Below are 17157 nucleotides of genomic sequence, written 5' to 3'. Positions count from 1 at the left end.
ATAGAGGGTCAAGAGAGAGAGAGAATCACAATATCTGGCTAAAAGATGAATGTTGTGCCTGATATGCAATATCCGGTGTTTCACGTTATTCGGCTTAGGATGTGGCCGAATTACAACGAATAATTGAGGGTTTATTGTATCCGTCCATCATCCAATCCTACATTGTTCCATGAGGAGCGTAGGAGCCCGGGGCCAGGCAGTTGGTCCCGACATTTAAGATGAGAGTGACAAGCCTCACTCATCCCTTAGTGGCATTACATGAGCAATCAACCCCAACCATCCCTTGGATATAAACCTTCACCGGCTCAATCCAATTGGAGTGCAATAATTTAGTGGATAATTAACCCTTTGAGATTTTCGGCCCTCCACCGATTGCATCTGTGCCAGATTCAGCCGGGTGCACATACTGTAGAGCGCACCATCATGCAGTGATATTTGCACTTAACTGTCCACTGTTCACTAGCATTTTATGGAAGACTAATGAATGTGGTACCATTTTAAAGCTGAATAGTTGCTGTTTATCGAAGTATGGTTGAAAAAGATAAATACAATAGCTAAATGGCCAATAGGACAAGTAGAAGTTAGCCGAAAAGGAACAATCGCACACCCTTCCTTAGAAAAATATTTGTAAAAAAAAAAGTTATGTGAAATTTGATAGCACCATGTCAATCTGCAGTAAATTCCCTTTCTATTGATATATAGGTTATGGCAATTCATGTTAGTTTTCACAGAAAAAAGTGAAAGCTTTAGCTGTCACACAGGCAAATATCCATTCTGGTAATACCGATATTATTCATGGCAAAAAACCTATTTATTATGCATATCTATCTGATGTACTCGTCACTGTAAAAACAGAAAGTTGGAAAAGGATAAACTGGATAATGTATGTGGAACAAGGCCAGATAGGAGATGGAAAAAATGCCAAATATTTATATATTGTTTCATATGACTCAAATTCGAGTCATCAGGATCTCAGTGGTTGGATTTATGATGACGCAAAATCACGTCATCGAAATCTCAGAGGGTTAAGGTGCTCCAATCGGATTGACCCTGTGGAGGTTTATATCCAAGGGGTGGTTGGGGTTTATTGCTCATGTATTACCACTCAGGTATGAGTGAGGCTGGTCACTGACATCTTAAATGTCAGGACCAACTTGCCTAGCCCCGGGCTTCTACGCTCCTCATGGGCGACATAGGATTTGATGATGGATAGATGGGTGGATTATTAACTTTACTGACCTTTGACGAGAGCCAGTAATATGCGATAAAAACATCATCATCATCATCCAGACCTCCTTTCCCATCCAAGGGTAGGGGTGAGGAGTAGCAATGTCCAGACAGCACAAACTTGCCCAATCCAAGTAGGCCACACTTCCATTCACTGATCATTCAAGCCCCCGGAATCCTGGCTCCACCGGATACGCCAAAAACATTCACCACATTCTGCAGCTTCGCACAGTGTATCCGATTGAGTCAATCCGGACGCCGCCATGCTCACAATTGATGCCAAAATCCCTGATCACGCACTTCTCCTCTCAAAATTCATCCAGCCAGCTCGATCTCTTGTCAGTTCCCTAGCCTCACTGACTTCCAAACCTCTCTTCCTCGCACACTCATCCGCCATATCTTTCCACCTTCTCCTTGGCCTACCTCGCCTCCTCCCTCCTTCAGATTCGCTCAGGTATACCTTCTTTACCATTCTGTTGTCATCCATTCTTTCCACATGACCATACCATCTCAAGACACTCTCTTCGATTCTGGTGTCCACCGACTTCTACACTCCACACCTTTCACGAATCACATTATTTCATATCCTCTCCACCCTCTGTACTCCACATACATTCCTCAGCAGTCTTATCTCCACTGCTGTTACTCTTGAGTTCTCATTTTCATGCCACACCAAAGTCTCACACCCATATATCAGAGTTGGCACCAACACTTCCCCTTGTAAGCCTCATGCAGCTGCATCACTCAAGCCTCTGTTTCTTATCAAAGCCTTCATTGCACCAGCCACTTTTCTTCCTTGTGTCACTCTACTTTGAACTTCTTTTGCACATTTTCCCCTCTTTTCTATCACTGTACCAAAGTACAGTAGGCTCACACAGTGAGCGAGAGATTGGGCGGTCCACGACCTCGCGCTCTGGAAATACGCATACTAGGAATACATAATCTTATGGGAATAATTACATATGGGCGGTACCCCCTCATACCTGGACATTTTTTGGCCCTTAGAGACATAATAAAGGTCATATTTTTCAGACATTGTATTAAAGCTATAGCTACAATAAAAAAAATATGGGTAGTCACCTTAACAACAGTAGACAACAGGCCTGATGACCTTAAATAACAGGGGTTCCGAGGCGCGGCAACACTTACAGCGCTGCACTCCCCACCGCACCTCCCACCGCACCAACACTTCCCTCCTCAGACTCCTCTTGATCACCTTCCCCAGGAGCATCAAAGTCACTCACTTTGGCCATAAACCCTTCAATGTCCAATGCTGACACTTCTGACATTGCATCCTCTTCATCCTCAACAGGAACAGGAGCAGACAATGTCGCTGGTTCCGCAATTTCACCAACTTGAGCCCGCTGTGTGTAGCTTGTTGTGAGCGTCTGTCTTCTCCTGTGTATTTCTTCCCTGTGCCTGTCAGTGTAGAAACGGAAGAGTTTTTTTATACCAACCAGAAGGTCCTCTGTTCTTAGGTTGCTCACTTCCTGTTCCTTCACCTCTTCCTTGAGCTTATCCACAGCAGCAAGGATCTTGCTAACGTTTGACATACACAGCTCAGTCCTGCCTTCCATCACGCTAGACTGCTCAACTTGATTCTGCCTGGCGTCGGGCTCTGCGTCAGCATCGTCTATCTGTTGCAACACTTCCTCGGGAGGCTGTTCCTCAGTAGCAGTGTGCACTTCTTGTATGTCCACCAATGTAACCTCCTCGAAACCTGGTACAGCTTGTGCTGCTGTCAGTGTTGCTGCCTCAGCCTCGGCCAGTGGTTGAATTCCCGTCTCCTGGGTGATGCATAAGTGAGGCACGAGCAGTCGCCATGCATGGTTCACCGTTGCAGGTGTAATCTGTTGCCAGGCTTGTAGGAGAAATTCAACTGCGTCCTTCACCGTAAAATTACGCCAAAATGCCTCAACAGTCATGGCATCTGTGGCAGGTCGAGATACAGCTGCTGTTGGAGATGGAACGGGAGCAGATGCCTCATCAAGGTCTTCGTCATGATCTTCTTGTAAGGCATGAAGCTCTTCTTGTGTGTCGGTCTTCCTGCGTAGGTAGTCATACACTTGCTTATGGTAGAAATGCTTCTGAGTGGCGATTAGTTCTTGATCCAGTGGCTACACTAGTGACGTTGTGCGGGGCGGCAGAAACACAACACGACAATCCTTATGAAGATCTTCAAGGTATGGAGGGTGACTTGGTGCGTTATCAAGCACAAGGAGCATCTTAAATGGAATGCCCAGTTCCCGACACTTGGCCCTGGCATCAGGGACACACCGCCTCGTTAACCAGTCTGCCATAATGTTCCCGGTCATCCAACCATTTGCGGACTTGTACCAATACATGCCACTTGCATCCATGTGTGTGAGGTTTTTGTAGCACCTTGGGTGTGAAGCTGTGTGTACAACAACTGGCCTCATCTTGTGGCTCCCAGACAGGTTTACAGCGAACATTACCGTCATCTTACACTTCTGGAGCTTGCGACTAGGGGCTTGTTTCTGTCTTTTAGCGATGTAAGTTGATTTGGGCATGGCCTTGTAATATAACGACGTTTCATCGATGTTGTAGATCTCGTCCTTGGTGTACTGTCCCTCTTCAATAATCCCTCTAAATATCGCAGGATAGTCTCTCACGGCCAGCTCATCGGCAGAGGCACGTACACCAGACACTTTCACATAATGGAGTTCCTTGCGCTTGAGAAAACGGTCCAGCCATCCAACCGATGCCCTGAAAGGTTTTTCCACGTTTAACCTGCAAGATGCTGCCTTGTAAAAGAGCTGGGCATGGTTCCGAATAAATCTTCCATTCAGTGGAACACTTTCCTCATTATGAAGGTGGCAAGAAAGCGCTCCATTAGTATCATAGCATGATTTCCCACCCGCGAACAGCCGTCTAGGTCAGAGGCACCGTACGTCTTCACTACAGCCTTTATGGCTTCACGGTTCTTCCACACAGTTCTCACAGTAGATTCAGCCAGTCCCAGGGTTCTCCCGATAGCCGTGTTTCCTTGACCCTCCTGCTTCATCTTAATTATCTTTAACTTGGTGGCGTGCGTCAGTTTTTTTACTCTTTGGGTTGGAGCCATGGTGCAGCAAAGTACAGGCAGCACATAAAACACCACACATTGTACATGACAGGTTAGCTGTAGAGAGCGGATCCGCACAGTGCACGAGCCGGGACTGTTATGGTGCGCCTGCTCCCTTGTACCCCAAGCAGCGCAGTAGAATGCCCGGGAATTTCTGCGCATCAACATGACGACATGTGACGTGCTGTGTGAGGGGTGGTCGCGCACTAGTAGAAAATGGCATTTTTGAGCCACTCCTTGCCTCTACCTCACGTTCTGTGCGGTAAACTCGTGCATTGAAGGGTTTTTGGTTATGATTTTTGGTCACTCGCGCACAGTGCGAATCGCGCACTGCGATGATGCGCACTGTATGAACCTACTGTATTTGAACTCTCTCACCAATTCCAGTCTCTGTCCATTCGCTATGACATCATATTGGGAGTCATAGTCTCTCTCATTAACCATCACTTTACTCTTCTGTACATTTTACTCCTACGGCACGATGCTCACAGACATCAGCAAAACTCTGCACTAGCTTACTGAGTTCTTGTCCGGTACTTGCAATCAGTACTGCATCATCAGCATACAACAAATTTGAGATATTCCATCTATCACCATTCATTACCAGTGCCATCCTTCTCTCCATTACTCGTGTTTTTACTTCTCTCATCACCCCATCCATACATGTATATTGAACAACCAAGGGGACATCACACAACCTTGTCGCATGCCCACACTGATCGTGAACCACTTACTTAGATGCCCATTAACCCTTACACATGCTTCGCTGCCATCATAAAAACTCTTGACAGCTTCTAACAGCTTACCATCTACACTCGAGGTGCCTGGAACCACTGTCTGACTCTCTTCTTCTTCATTTCTGCAACATTCGCGGCCTTTCATCTAACTTTCGCTCTGTTGAGCACCACCTCTCCTCCTCTAAACCTCACCTTCTTTTTCTAACGGAGACTCAGCTGTCTGAGGCAACTGACAGCAAACCCTTTTCTGTATCCTCCTACTTTCTCTATACTCATTTCAAAGCCAAAGGTGGCTGTTGTGTATACATACGCAACGACTTATCTTGCTCTCGTGTTCCTGAACTTGATTCTTCTGAATTCTCCACTCTCTGGCTTCAGCTTTCCTGTCATTCTCTGACTAAATATATCTGTGCTGTTTACTTATCCCCTAATTCTACTGACTATCAAAAATTCTTCGACTATCTTACTTCTACGATGGAACACATTCTGTCCATTTCTCCTTTCTCTGAAATCTCCATTCTTGGAGATTTCAATGTTCACCACCACCTTTGGCTCTCCTCTCCTTTCACGGATCCACCTGGTGAACAAGCCTACATCTTTTCTATCCTTAATGACCTAGAGCAGCTTGTAAAGCACCCTACCCGTATCCCTGATCGCCTTGGAGAGAGCTCCAACATACTTGACCTCTTCCTCACAACTAATCCTTCTGCTTACTCTGTTAATCTTTTCTCTCTGTTGGGCTCCTCCGATCACAACCTTATTACCTTAACCTGTCCTATCGCTCCAGTACGGCCTGCGGACCCTCCAGGGAAACGTCGTCTCTGGCATTTTGGAGCTGCGGACTGGGAGGCCCTCAGGCAGTACTTCTTTGATTTTCCCTGGAATGATTATTGCTTCCATGGCCGTGAGCCATCTGAGTGTGCCTTGCGCATTACGGAGGTTATTCTCTCGGGCATGGAAGCATACATTCCTTTCTCATATCCTTTGACTAACGCAAGAAAGCCTTGGTTTAATCACGCTTGTTCTAATGCTGTCCGCAACAAGGAGAAGGCCTACAAAAGGTACCGGAGCCAACCCACCCCTGAATCACATAATCTTTACGTTTCTGCCCGGAATCGTGCTAAGTCTGTTCTTCGCTCTACTAAAAATAATTTCATCCATACTAAATGCTCTCAACTCTCCAACTCGAATTCTTCCCGCTCCTTCTGGCACCTTGCCAAAAATCTTTCTAACAACTTTACCTCATCATCCTTCCCTCCTCTTTTCTACTCTGATGGCTCTGTAGCTGTTTCTTCTACTGATAAAGCAGATCTCTTCGCACAGACTTTCTCCTCCAATTCCACCTTAGACGATTCCGGTGCTGTTCCTCCATCACTTCCCCCCTCTGACTTCCTCATGGCTGACATTAAAATTTCTTCAGTTGATGTATTTTCTGCCATTACTGGCCTCAGTACTAACAAGGCATATGGGCCTGATGGGGTCCCTCCTGTTGTTCTCAAAAACTGTGCTTCTGTGCTTACACCCTGCCTAGGCAAACTATTTCGCCTTTGTCTGTCAACTTGTACCTTTCCTTCTTGCTGAAAGTTTGCTCTCATTCAGCCAGTCCCAAAGAAGGGTGACCACTCCCAACCCTCCAACTATCGTCCAATTGCTTTAACGTCCTGTATTTCAAAAGTTTTCGAGTCAATTCTTAATAAAAAAATTTTAAGGCATCTTTCCTATCACAACCTTCTTTCCGATCGTCAGTATGGGTTTTGTCAGGGACGCTCCACTGGCGATCTTCTCACCTACCTTTCAGACTCCTGGTCATCCTCCTTTCGGGACTTTGGCGAAAGCTTTGCCATTGCACTTGACATCTCAAAGGCTTTCGATCGAGTCTGGCACAAATCTTTAATTTCCAAACTGCCCTCCTACGGTTTCTATCCTTCTATCTGTACCTTCATCGCTAGCTTTCTTTCTGGTCGTTCTATAGCTGCTGTCGTTGACGGCCATCGTTCTTCTCCTAGATCTATCAACAGTGGTGTTCCTCAGGGCTCTGTCCTATCACCAACTCTCTTCCTTTTATTCATCAATGATCTTCTAAGCTGTACATCTAACCCTATCCACTCATACGCTGATGACTCCACCCTTCACCTTTCCATTCGGTTCCCGCAACGCCCATCTCAACAGTTACTTCAAGAAACAAGGGATGAGGCTATGGCACACCTAATGTCTGACTTGGCTCATATCTCTGACTGGGGTAAAAATAATATGGTTGTCTTTAATGCTTCTAAGACTCAGTTCTTACACCTATCAACCCGACAAAATCTTCCACAGGAATACCCACTAATGTTTAATAATATTCAGATTAATCCTGCATCATCCTTGAACATGCTTGGGGTTTCATTTACTCGGGACTTATCTTGGAAAGATCATATTACATCTCTTGTAAAATCTGCTTCCAAGAGATTGGGTGTGCTAAGCCGACTCCGCTCTTTCTTTACCCCTGCACAATTGTTGACTCTATACAGGGGTTTTATCCGCCCCTGTGTGGAGTACAACTCTCATGTGTGGGGAGGCTCCCCACATACAGCTCTTCTCAATAGGGTGGAGTCAAAGGCTTTTTGTCTCATTAACTCTCCTCCTCTTACTGACTCCCTTCAACCTCTGTCTTTTCGCCGCACTGTTGCATCTTTATCTCTTTTCTATCGCTACTTTAATGGTCACTGCTCCTCTGAACTGTCTGCTTGCATTCCTCCACCTCTACGACGGGCGCGTAGCACCCGTCTGGCAGCAAACTCTCATCCCTTTTCTGTCCAACTCTCTAATGCAAGAGTTAACCGTTACTCCCAGTCTTTCATTCATGCAACAGGTCAGCTCTGGAACTGTCTCCCTCTGTCTGTATTTCCTGCTGCCTATGATCTCCAGTCTTTCAAACGCAGTGTGTCCAGGCATCTCAAAATGATCGGATCTTGAATTTGGCTCTCTATTGTATTTTGTTTTTCTCTTGGAGGGAACTGTTACTGCGGGCTCATGGCCTTTGGTTCCTTCTTCCTCGCATAAAAAAAAAAAAAAAAAAAAAACTATACATGCACAAAACATTCCACAATCCCTCACTATCTACTTTGTCATATGCTTTTTCCATATCCATGAATGCCATAAACACCTTATGGTCCTTCTCACAAGCCTTCTCTGCTTCCTGTCTCACTGCAAATACTTGATCTTCACATCCTCTGCCACTCCTAAAGCCACCCTGTTCATCACTCACTAGGACTTCTGATATCTCTTGTACTTTCTGTATAATAATTCTTCCATATACCTCCCCTACCACACTCACTAAACTTATTTCACGATAATTCTTGCACTCACTTGGCTGATCTTTATTTTTGTACAGGGGTACAATCACAACCTTTTTCCACTCTGCTGGCACAGTTTCACTCATCCATGCCTTCTTACATATCTCCAACAAGCACTTCATTCCACTCTCTCCACTACACTTAAGCATCTCTACATACACCTCATCAACCCCAGCTGCTTTCTCATATTTCAGCCATTTCACAGCGCTCTTCACCTGTGCGAGTGTCACGTCTCCTGGCACTGCATTCCTTCTCTGCACACCCCCAGAACCAGTCATGTTTACAGCTGCTCTGCTCTCTCTATTTCCATTCATCAGGCTTTCAAAATATTTTTTCCTATTGGTCCTTACTTCATCTCCATGGGATAGTAACCTATCACCTGCATCCTTCACACCGTCACATTTCTTTCCGCTTTCAGTTCTACATTTCCGCACCTCTTTCCAGAATAACTTCCTATTTTCAGAGTAGTTCGCATTCATTTTTCTTCTTAGATCGTCATTTACCTCTTCTTTTTCCTCTTCACTAGTCTCTTTACGTGCTTCTTGCTCTCGATATACCCGGTTCTTATTTCAACTGAACCCCTGTCCTGTAACCACTTCAGCCACTTCTTCCTTTTTTCCTTCACTGCTCTCTCAACCTCCTCATCCCACCATACCATACCCTTCTTTTTTTGTTGATACTCTTGCCACACCACTCACCACTTTAGCATGCCTAACTAAGCAATCCCTATATACATTCCACAGGCTGTCCAGATCCATTTCATTCCCATTCACTGATTCTAACTCATCCTCTACTTTGGTCCTGTAATCATCTGCCATATCTTTGATCCTCAGCTTCTCAACTTTCAGTCTTTCTCCCTGAATGCTCCTGTCTCTCTTGATCCACCTCACTCCTCTCAGCTTGATCTTGCATACCACAATCATATGATCTGACAGACCTCCACAGTGTCCTCTCACAGCTTTCGTATCAGCAACCATTCCCATCATCGACCTCTCTACGAGCACATAATCAATCAGGCTTCTTGCCACACGATCCCCGTTTCCTCTATACCATGTATATTTATGTGCATCTTTGTGTTTGAAGTAAGAATTACAAATGCACAACCTCCTCTCTTGACACATATCCTTTAGTTGATTCCCATTATCATTTTCTCCTGGTACTCCATAACAACCCATTATGTCATCCTCAGAACTAGTGCCTACTCTTCCGTTCATATCCCCCATCACAATCACTTTATAGCTCCTGGGCATTTCTCCTGCTACTTCACCCAGCTCATCCCAAAACCTGTCTTTCTCTCTCTGCGATAAAAACACAGTCTCTAATACCATCACACATGTCCTGAATGAGACAGCTCTGGCTGGTAGTCAGTAAGGACAGTGGGCACTGTGTTAGTGCTGCAGTGATGATGTGAAGATTAGTGGCCTGAAGGGAGTGGACTGCCCATAGGTGGAGACACGCACACACACACATGCACACAAACACTTATGCGGACACACACACACACACACACACACACACACACACACACACACACACACACACACACATGCACACAAACACTTACGCACACACACACACACACACACACACACACACACACACACAGTTGATTGATCAGAACACAGGAAAATGGTGTTGGACGAATGATCAGGCACTGGTGAGGGAGAGAGTGCAGAGTGAGTGAGGAGAACCAGGTGGTGTACAGTATGTATTGTAGGCTAACTGTGATTTAACTTTTTTTTTTTTAATTAATTAATTTTTTTAAGTCTTGATTATTTGCAGAAGGGTAGATGAGACAGCACTTAGATGGTATGATCTTTGGAGAAACTGGATGTACATAGTGATGAGAGTTTGGAGGAGGCATTTAATATTATATTGGAGAGAGAATGAATGTAAATAAGGTGAGAGAGTTTGAAGGTGGGAGAAGGTATGATCTTGTGGAAAAATGAATGCAGGTAAGGTGATGAGAGTTTGAAGTTGAGAGGAAGTACGATCAGATATAGGAAGTTTGTAGAAATAGTGAGGTACGGAAGTTGACGAGGCTAGGAAACTGATGAGAGATCAGGTTGATTTGATGAATTATGGATGGACGAGTTCAGTGACCCTTTGTTATGTGCAGAAGTGTATAGTGAGAAAAGAATATGAAAAAATAATCATGCAAAACACCCTATAATATATATATATATATATATATATATATATATATATATATATATATATATATATATTTCATATCTAGTCCATCTAACTACATGTTACTAAAAATAGCCACTGCTCTCTTACTGACCAGTCTCCACCATTCAAAGTTCATTATACATGGTTTTTATCCCTAAAACTTCTCATTTAGTCAGATTTTCTAAATCCCCCCCCCCTTTTTTTTCTTTTTTTTTATGTATATGATTATATTCCTTGAAAGCAATGATAAGAAACAGGGAAGTGAGCATGGAAGTGAAAAAGTTACTACATGGCAGTATTGTGGTACCATCTCTGATGTATGGTAGTGAAGGTTGGACCTGTTGGAGGGATAGATGTCAAGAGTGAGAGCAGTGGAAATGAGTTAATTGAGAGGAGCATGTGGAGTCACATTGAGAGACTGACTGACAAATGAGGAAGTGAAGGAGCATTGTGGTGTGGCTATGGATGTGATGGGAAGTGTTAGGAGAAACACACTGAGGTGGTTTGGCCATGTGGAGAGGATGGAGAGTGAGAGACTGATGAGGAGAATGTATGTAAGTGAGGTGGAGGGAGGGAGGGAGAGGAAGGGGGAGGCCAAGGATGAGATTGAGGGATGGAGTGGAGAGGTATATGAGGGAGGGGGGGTGTGCGCTGGGAGCAGGGCAGTGAAATGGCGTTGGACAGAGTGACATGGAGGTGGTTTGTTTGTGGCCATCTCTTATGGGATTAAGGTGTCTGGCAATAGATAGAGAGAGAGAATTTTTTCCAAAATTATAGGTACAGTTTTTGGGGGGTAATATGGAAAATTATTATTTTCACCAATTGAAAAAAGCTTTAATAAGTAATTTTCGTATATAAATGCTGCGTAAAATAAGTATTAAATGATGAAGTTTGGTCAGTAAATAACAGAGCAATCACATGTTTTGTGTGTGTGTGTGTGTGTGTGTACAAATACATATATATATACAGTATATGTATATATATATTTATATGCTGTATATAAACTGTATATGTATATACAGTACAGTAAAATCTCTTTAAGTTGGAATAATTGGGGCTGAGGCCATTCCGACTTGACTAAAATTCCGACTACCAGAAACACAAACCTTGGGGGATGAAGTGCGTGAAAGGGTACAGCAGGGAAGGAAGGTTGTTGGTTCACTGAAAGCAGTGATGAGAATTAGGGAGGTGAGTATGGAAGTTAAGAAGTCACAGCTTGATAGTATTGTGATCCCTACCCTAACGTATGGAAGCGAGGCATGGACCTTGCAAGAGGGGAACAAGTCAAGAGTGAGAGCAGTGGAAATGAAATACTTGAGAGGAGCATGTGGAGTGACGTGGAGGGACAGGTTGACGAATGAAGAAGTGAAAGAACGTTGTGGGGTGGATGTGGATGTGGTTGAGAAGATTAGGAGAAATACACTGAAGTGGTTTGGACATGTGAAGAGAATGGAGAATGAAAGACTGACTAAGAGGGTGTATGTAGGTGAGGTGGAGGGAGGGAGAGGGAGAGGAAGACCGAGGATGAGATGGAGGGATGGAGCTGAGAGGTATATGAGGGAGGGGGGGAGTGAGTTTGGGGGAGGGTAGTCAAATGGTGGGTGACATCGCGGCATGGAGGTGTTTTGTCTGCGGCCACCCTTTGTGGGATTAGGGTGTCGGGCTATAGATAGATAGATAGAAACAAAAAACAAAAATCAAATACCATGCTTGCAGAGGGTGTAATCCAAGCAAAAGAAGGGTCTCTTGTTAGGATGTAGAGGTCCTGGGGGAGCATATGATCGCTTCTGTACAACATTTCTTAACCATAATCACAACTGAACAACAGCACAGTACTGTACCATACTGTACTGTACTTTCAGTATCTCTTGAATGCTCAGAGTCTTCAGCTTCATCCCCTTCCTGCCTGAAGGAGCCTTGGGAACCTTGGAAGCCATGCTGGTTAAAAATAAAAGTGCGGAATACAGAGTGGAATGTGAGAGAATACTGATTACCAGCATGAGTTGTAGCAGATGCTAGACTGAGGCAGAGTGAGGCGGGAGGTTGCGGGACTTGGCAACGCTGCCAAACAGAATGTACAGTACTGTACAGCACAAATATCTGCTAGACTGGCCTAAACAGTGATAGAAATCCACCAGACTGATGGAAATTAGGGAACATTAAAGAAGACAATGCTAGACAGGACTTTACAATACACCAGATATAGAGTAAGTGCTATCATTTATTATCCCCCAGATTTTTTTTTTTAATCTCTACATTCAGCAGGTAAGCTGCCATATTAGCACCACTGGGCAGGAGGTGGCTGGCAGGCCCTTACAGGCTAGAACATGACGAGCCGGTGCATCATACTGAGATATGGCTTCCCTTAGCTGAGATTTCACATCTTAGGGGTATTTCACGAGAATTTTCTGACCGGTGGAGCAACATGAGCTCTCACAGCCTAGAATGATGCATCATCAGTCCATGATGGACCTTCTGTTAGACGTCATTTTACAACTTTGGGGAAATTTTTCCGAGATTTTTTTTTTTACCGATTTCAGGCATTTTAAATTATTTTCATAAACGATTTTCATGTGCCATTATGACTGGTGCATAATTCTGACTTACAGGATGCTGACTTGCAGAGGTTTTACTGTATATTTTCAGTACAGATGAAACAAAAAATAATTATCATTTATACCCATAACTTTGGTCCTAATATTCACAGGTGTCTGTTACTTTGCATGTAACTTCTCATAAGTAGTAATTAATGCTCTATTAATATGAATATCCAATTCCAAGAATTGTCACAGTACTGTACATGATGTGAGTAGCTGCCTGTCGTCACATGTACAGGCCTTTACTGGCTCATGTGCAGCTTGTTTTGCACAGAGATTTGCCTGTTTAGCTTTCTTGATATGAACAGCAGCAGCCTGGTGTTCTTTTGATAGCTTTGGCATCTTTCTAACACTAGTAATTCGTAAGATACATGAAATATCTTCAAAATACCTGGTAAAAACACAAATTTTTATTTAAGTTAACCCTGGACAGTGGGGGATGCATGAACATTTTCAATAAACACTTATCAGTAACAATGTAAACTCTAAAAAACTGTAGGGGAAACAGAAGTATTCATTCACGAATAGTCTGCTACAAAACATGCACCCCTTGCAGGTCAGGTGATTCTTGGGAGATGAAGTGCAAGCCATTTAAATGGACATTAAGCCCTGTTTTTGTGACAGGAAGCCCAAAACAGGTATTGTTACTGATTGTAGGTGGGTTTAGGCAGCTATGGGTGAAAAAAAATAAAAATGCATTTTTTGGTCAAAAATTCATCCAAAAATATTCTTAGAACATTCCTAAAATCCTCTTTACAGCGTTCTTGAAAAATTGTCCCCTACCACTTATCAATCACTTTTTGCACATTTCAGTCAGTTGTCACTGTAAGACAAAAAAAACACACCCATACCTTGTTATCCAGCGCATCAGTAACTGGCGTTTCACTAGACCGAACACAAGAAATGGGGGAACATTCCCACAGTCTGAACAGTTTGAATGTCTGTTGCCTCACTAGTCTGAGACCCTGCCTTTCCCTAGGTTTGAAACGAGGCTCTTTCGTCATCCCTCCATCCCCTCTCTTCTCCCCCCTATCCCTCCTCTCTCTCCCCTCCCACCTCCATCCCTCATCACACTCAGCACTGTCAGGTATGTCCCCCTCCCTGTCCCCCTGCCCTCCCTCACCCGTGGTTGTCTCCCTTTCCATCCCCCCACCCTCGCTTGTCTCCTGTGTGTGTGTGTGTGTGTGTGTGTGTGTGTGTGTGTGTGTGTGTGTGTGTGTGTGTGTGTGAGAGTGAGTGCATGAGTGAGAGAGTGGTGAGTGATTGAGTGAGTGAGTTAATGATTGAGTGAGTGAGTGAGCTAGTGATTGAGTGAGAATGGTCAGTGAGTGAGTGAGTGAGTGAGACTAGGGTAGGGGTAGTAGGGCTGTTTGGCTTTCTTGTCTCCTTCCTTGCCCTCTTCCCTTTCACCACCCCTGCTTGCCTCCCTCCCCCACCCCTGCTTGTGTCCCTTCCCCACCCCTGTTTGTCTCCCTTCCCCACTCCTGCTTGTGTCCCTCCCCCACCCCTACTTGTGTCCCTCCCCCACCCCTGCTTGTCTCCCTCCCCATCCCTCCACCCTCTCGGCGCACTGCCAGCAGCCTGCCTCCTGGTTGTTTAGTTGCCCTGAAGCATCTCAGCATCACACTCTCACCACCCTACCCTCCTTGCATGTGATGTTTGATGTGCCATTTTTTAGCAGTAGTATTGTTTATGAGGATAATAACATTACCTATGGTGTTTCTGTGTCAGTCTGTTGATTGGGTAAGGTATATGGGAGTTTGGGTTTGGGCCTGAAATGCATCTCTGGCTTTTCTTCAGTATCTTATGGGGAAAATTGCTTTGATATCCAACATACTCCCTGACCGAACCCTCCCGCTGGTATGCAACACAGCCGTATATCAGGGTGTGGGTGTACAGTATTCATTATTCAGCTTTGTAATGCACAGGTAGGTACCAGACATCAGCAGATAAAAACTCTTCACATATTCTACTTTATTGTACCTGCAGGACTGTAAAAAATTTGTGGCAATAGCACAACTTACACGGGACCACTCGAATTGAACAAAGGTAGAGGTTTATATTATTGTGTAAAGTACCAGTATATTTCTCGCAAAAAAGAACTTGCATAAAACAAAGAGATCACTGTGCATTACATGGGTTTGGGGCATCCCTGTTTTACTTGATAATCAGTATACAAGGTGATTCAGGATAGGGAAAATCATTTATTTTTAATCGCTTCTCCTCATCCATCCTGTTTGGTGATGAGGCAAACTTTTATGTTAATGACGAAGTAAACAAACAAAACATCAGAGATGCAGGGTGCTGGCAAGGTGGTGTGGTGTGGTGTATGGCATTGTACAATTGTTGGCCTTTTTTTCATTGACAAGTGCTAACTAACTGGAAAACACATCTGCAACAGCATTTTCATGTTCACGGTGAATATTTCGAAACATTTAAAGATGTAAAACTATCGGTGTATTTACATAATAACAAAAATAAATGATTTTTCCCTGTCTGTCTTGACTTTTGAATCACCCTGTAATGACTATCAGTCCATTGTTTGTAAAGCTGGGTACATACAGTATATTTTTTAAAATGTGCCGATAGGCATGTAAGGTGGAACTGGGATCCCAGAGGCCATGATGTGTTAATGAGTGTCTGGCCCATTTAAATGGGATGCTGTTGATACGCACTATAGTAATTTGTCGTTCTTTGTTTTCTGGGTTCTACCCAACCCCATACTTAGGTGGTAAAAAGGTCAGGATGATGCTTTTTTTTTTTTCTTTTTTTTTCTTTTTTTTCTTTTTAATCATCTGACCCTGTTCTCTGGTGGCAAAAATAGCCATGATGATGATGATGATGCATTTGTAACGTAATCTGATGTTTTTTTTCCATCCACAGGCACCATGGATCCAAAGGACTTCTTGGCAGAGGCTCAGATAATGAAAAAGTTGAGGCACCAGAAGTTGATTCAGCTGTACGCAGTGTGCACACTGGAGGAACCCATCTATATCATCACAGAACTTATGAAAAATGGCTCCCTGCTTGAATACCTTCAAGGTGGGTCATTGGTTATGTAGTGACTGTGTGTACAGTAATCCCTCATTATAATGGTGGGGTGATTAACCCCTAAAACGCGGGGCGTCGCGTTTGCGACGCTCGCTGAAAAGGACATAATGGCGGATCGTCGTGTTTGCGATTCGAGTTAATTTTGAATAAACGCAGGCAAGGATGTTCCTGCTGGTATTGTCTATCAGTACCACCACCCTTTAGCTACAATTAGCATACTTTACCTTTGTACTACTGACCTCCGTTGTTGCCAAGTATCGCGTTTTTCCCCCCTCCCCCCCCCCACGGCCCAGCCAGCCTGGCTGTGATACATGGCAGCGCTCTGACTGCTCAGAACTGTAAATCTCCGCTCTCCTCTCACTAGCAGTTTATGCTAATAGGAAACGCTTGTTTCCCCAGTTGTCACACTAGCTTTTTTTCGCACGGTTTGCCCCTGTTTACCTTCAGTTTACCGCAGGCTTTCAAAGTGACATTATGGCGAGTTCTAGCTCTTCCGAGTCAGTGCGAGCGGCCAACATGAATGAGAATAAAGTGACGGGCATAAGGCAGAATAAAAAGCGCGCTGCGGTGATCTTTTGGGAAGTAATATGATTGAAAATAATGTAGTATACGTGTTTTTAGCTGTGAAAATTAAAATGTTTGTTGAGTGACGGGAAGACCGCTGCTGCACTGCATGTCGGCTGTACGCTGCTTTGATTTTAGCCTTATTTTCAGTGCTTTTTGTACAAATACGGATTCCAAACTACCTTTACGTTGTAGTATAAAGTTTACTGTGACAGAATGAGGCTGTGGTAGAGGGGAAACCGGGTTGCTGGAGGTGTGAAAGTGAAGATTTTGTTACCCAACTTTGCAAGTCTCCACAAGTCCTTGGGTAGTCCACGAAGGCTCAAGACCTGTCTCTGGAGAAAGCTGAATGTAAGTACTATCTGCCATACCAAGTATAATGTTCT

The 17157-nt window shown here is 44.1% G+C and overlaps 1 protein-coding gene across 1 annotated transcript in view; it reads left to right on the top strand.

Moving 5' to 3' along the window:
* Positions 1 to 17157, top strand: part of LOC145396873 (tyrosine-protein kinase Src42A-like) — a 130899-nt gene that overhangs the window by 48763 nt on the left and 64979 nt on the right. The window contains exon 6 of the mRNA XM_080270160.1: positions 16040 to 16198. Coding sequence (XP_080126286.1) covers positions 16040 to 16198 — 159 coding nt within the window. The remainder of the gene's footprint in view (positions 1 to 16039; positions 16199 to 17157) is intronic.

This window comes from Coenobita brevimanus, chromosome 39 (genome assembly GCF_032717465.1).
Source record: "Coenobita brevimanus isolate Jiangsu-jjx chromosome 39, ASM3271746v2, whole genome shotgun sequence".
In the NCBI taxonomy this organism is placed as follows: Eukaryota; Metazoa; Arthropoda; class Malacostraca; order Decapoda; family Coenobitidae; genus Coenobita; species Coenobita brevimanus.
The sequence above is the reverse complement of the archived record's forward strand: the minus strand, read 5'-3'. Positions and strand labels throughout refer to the sequence as shown.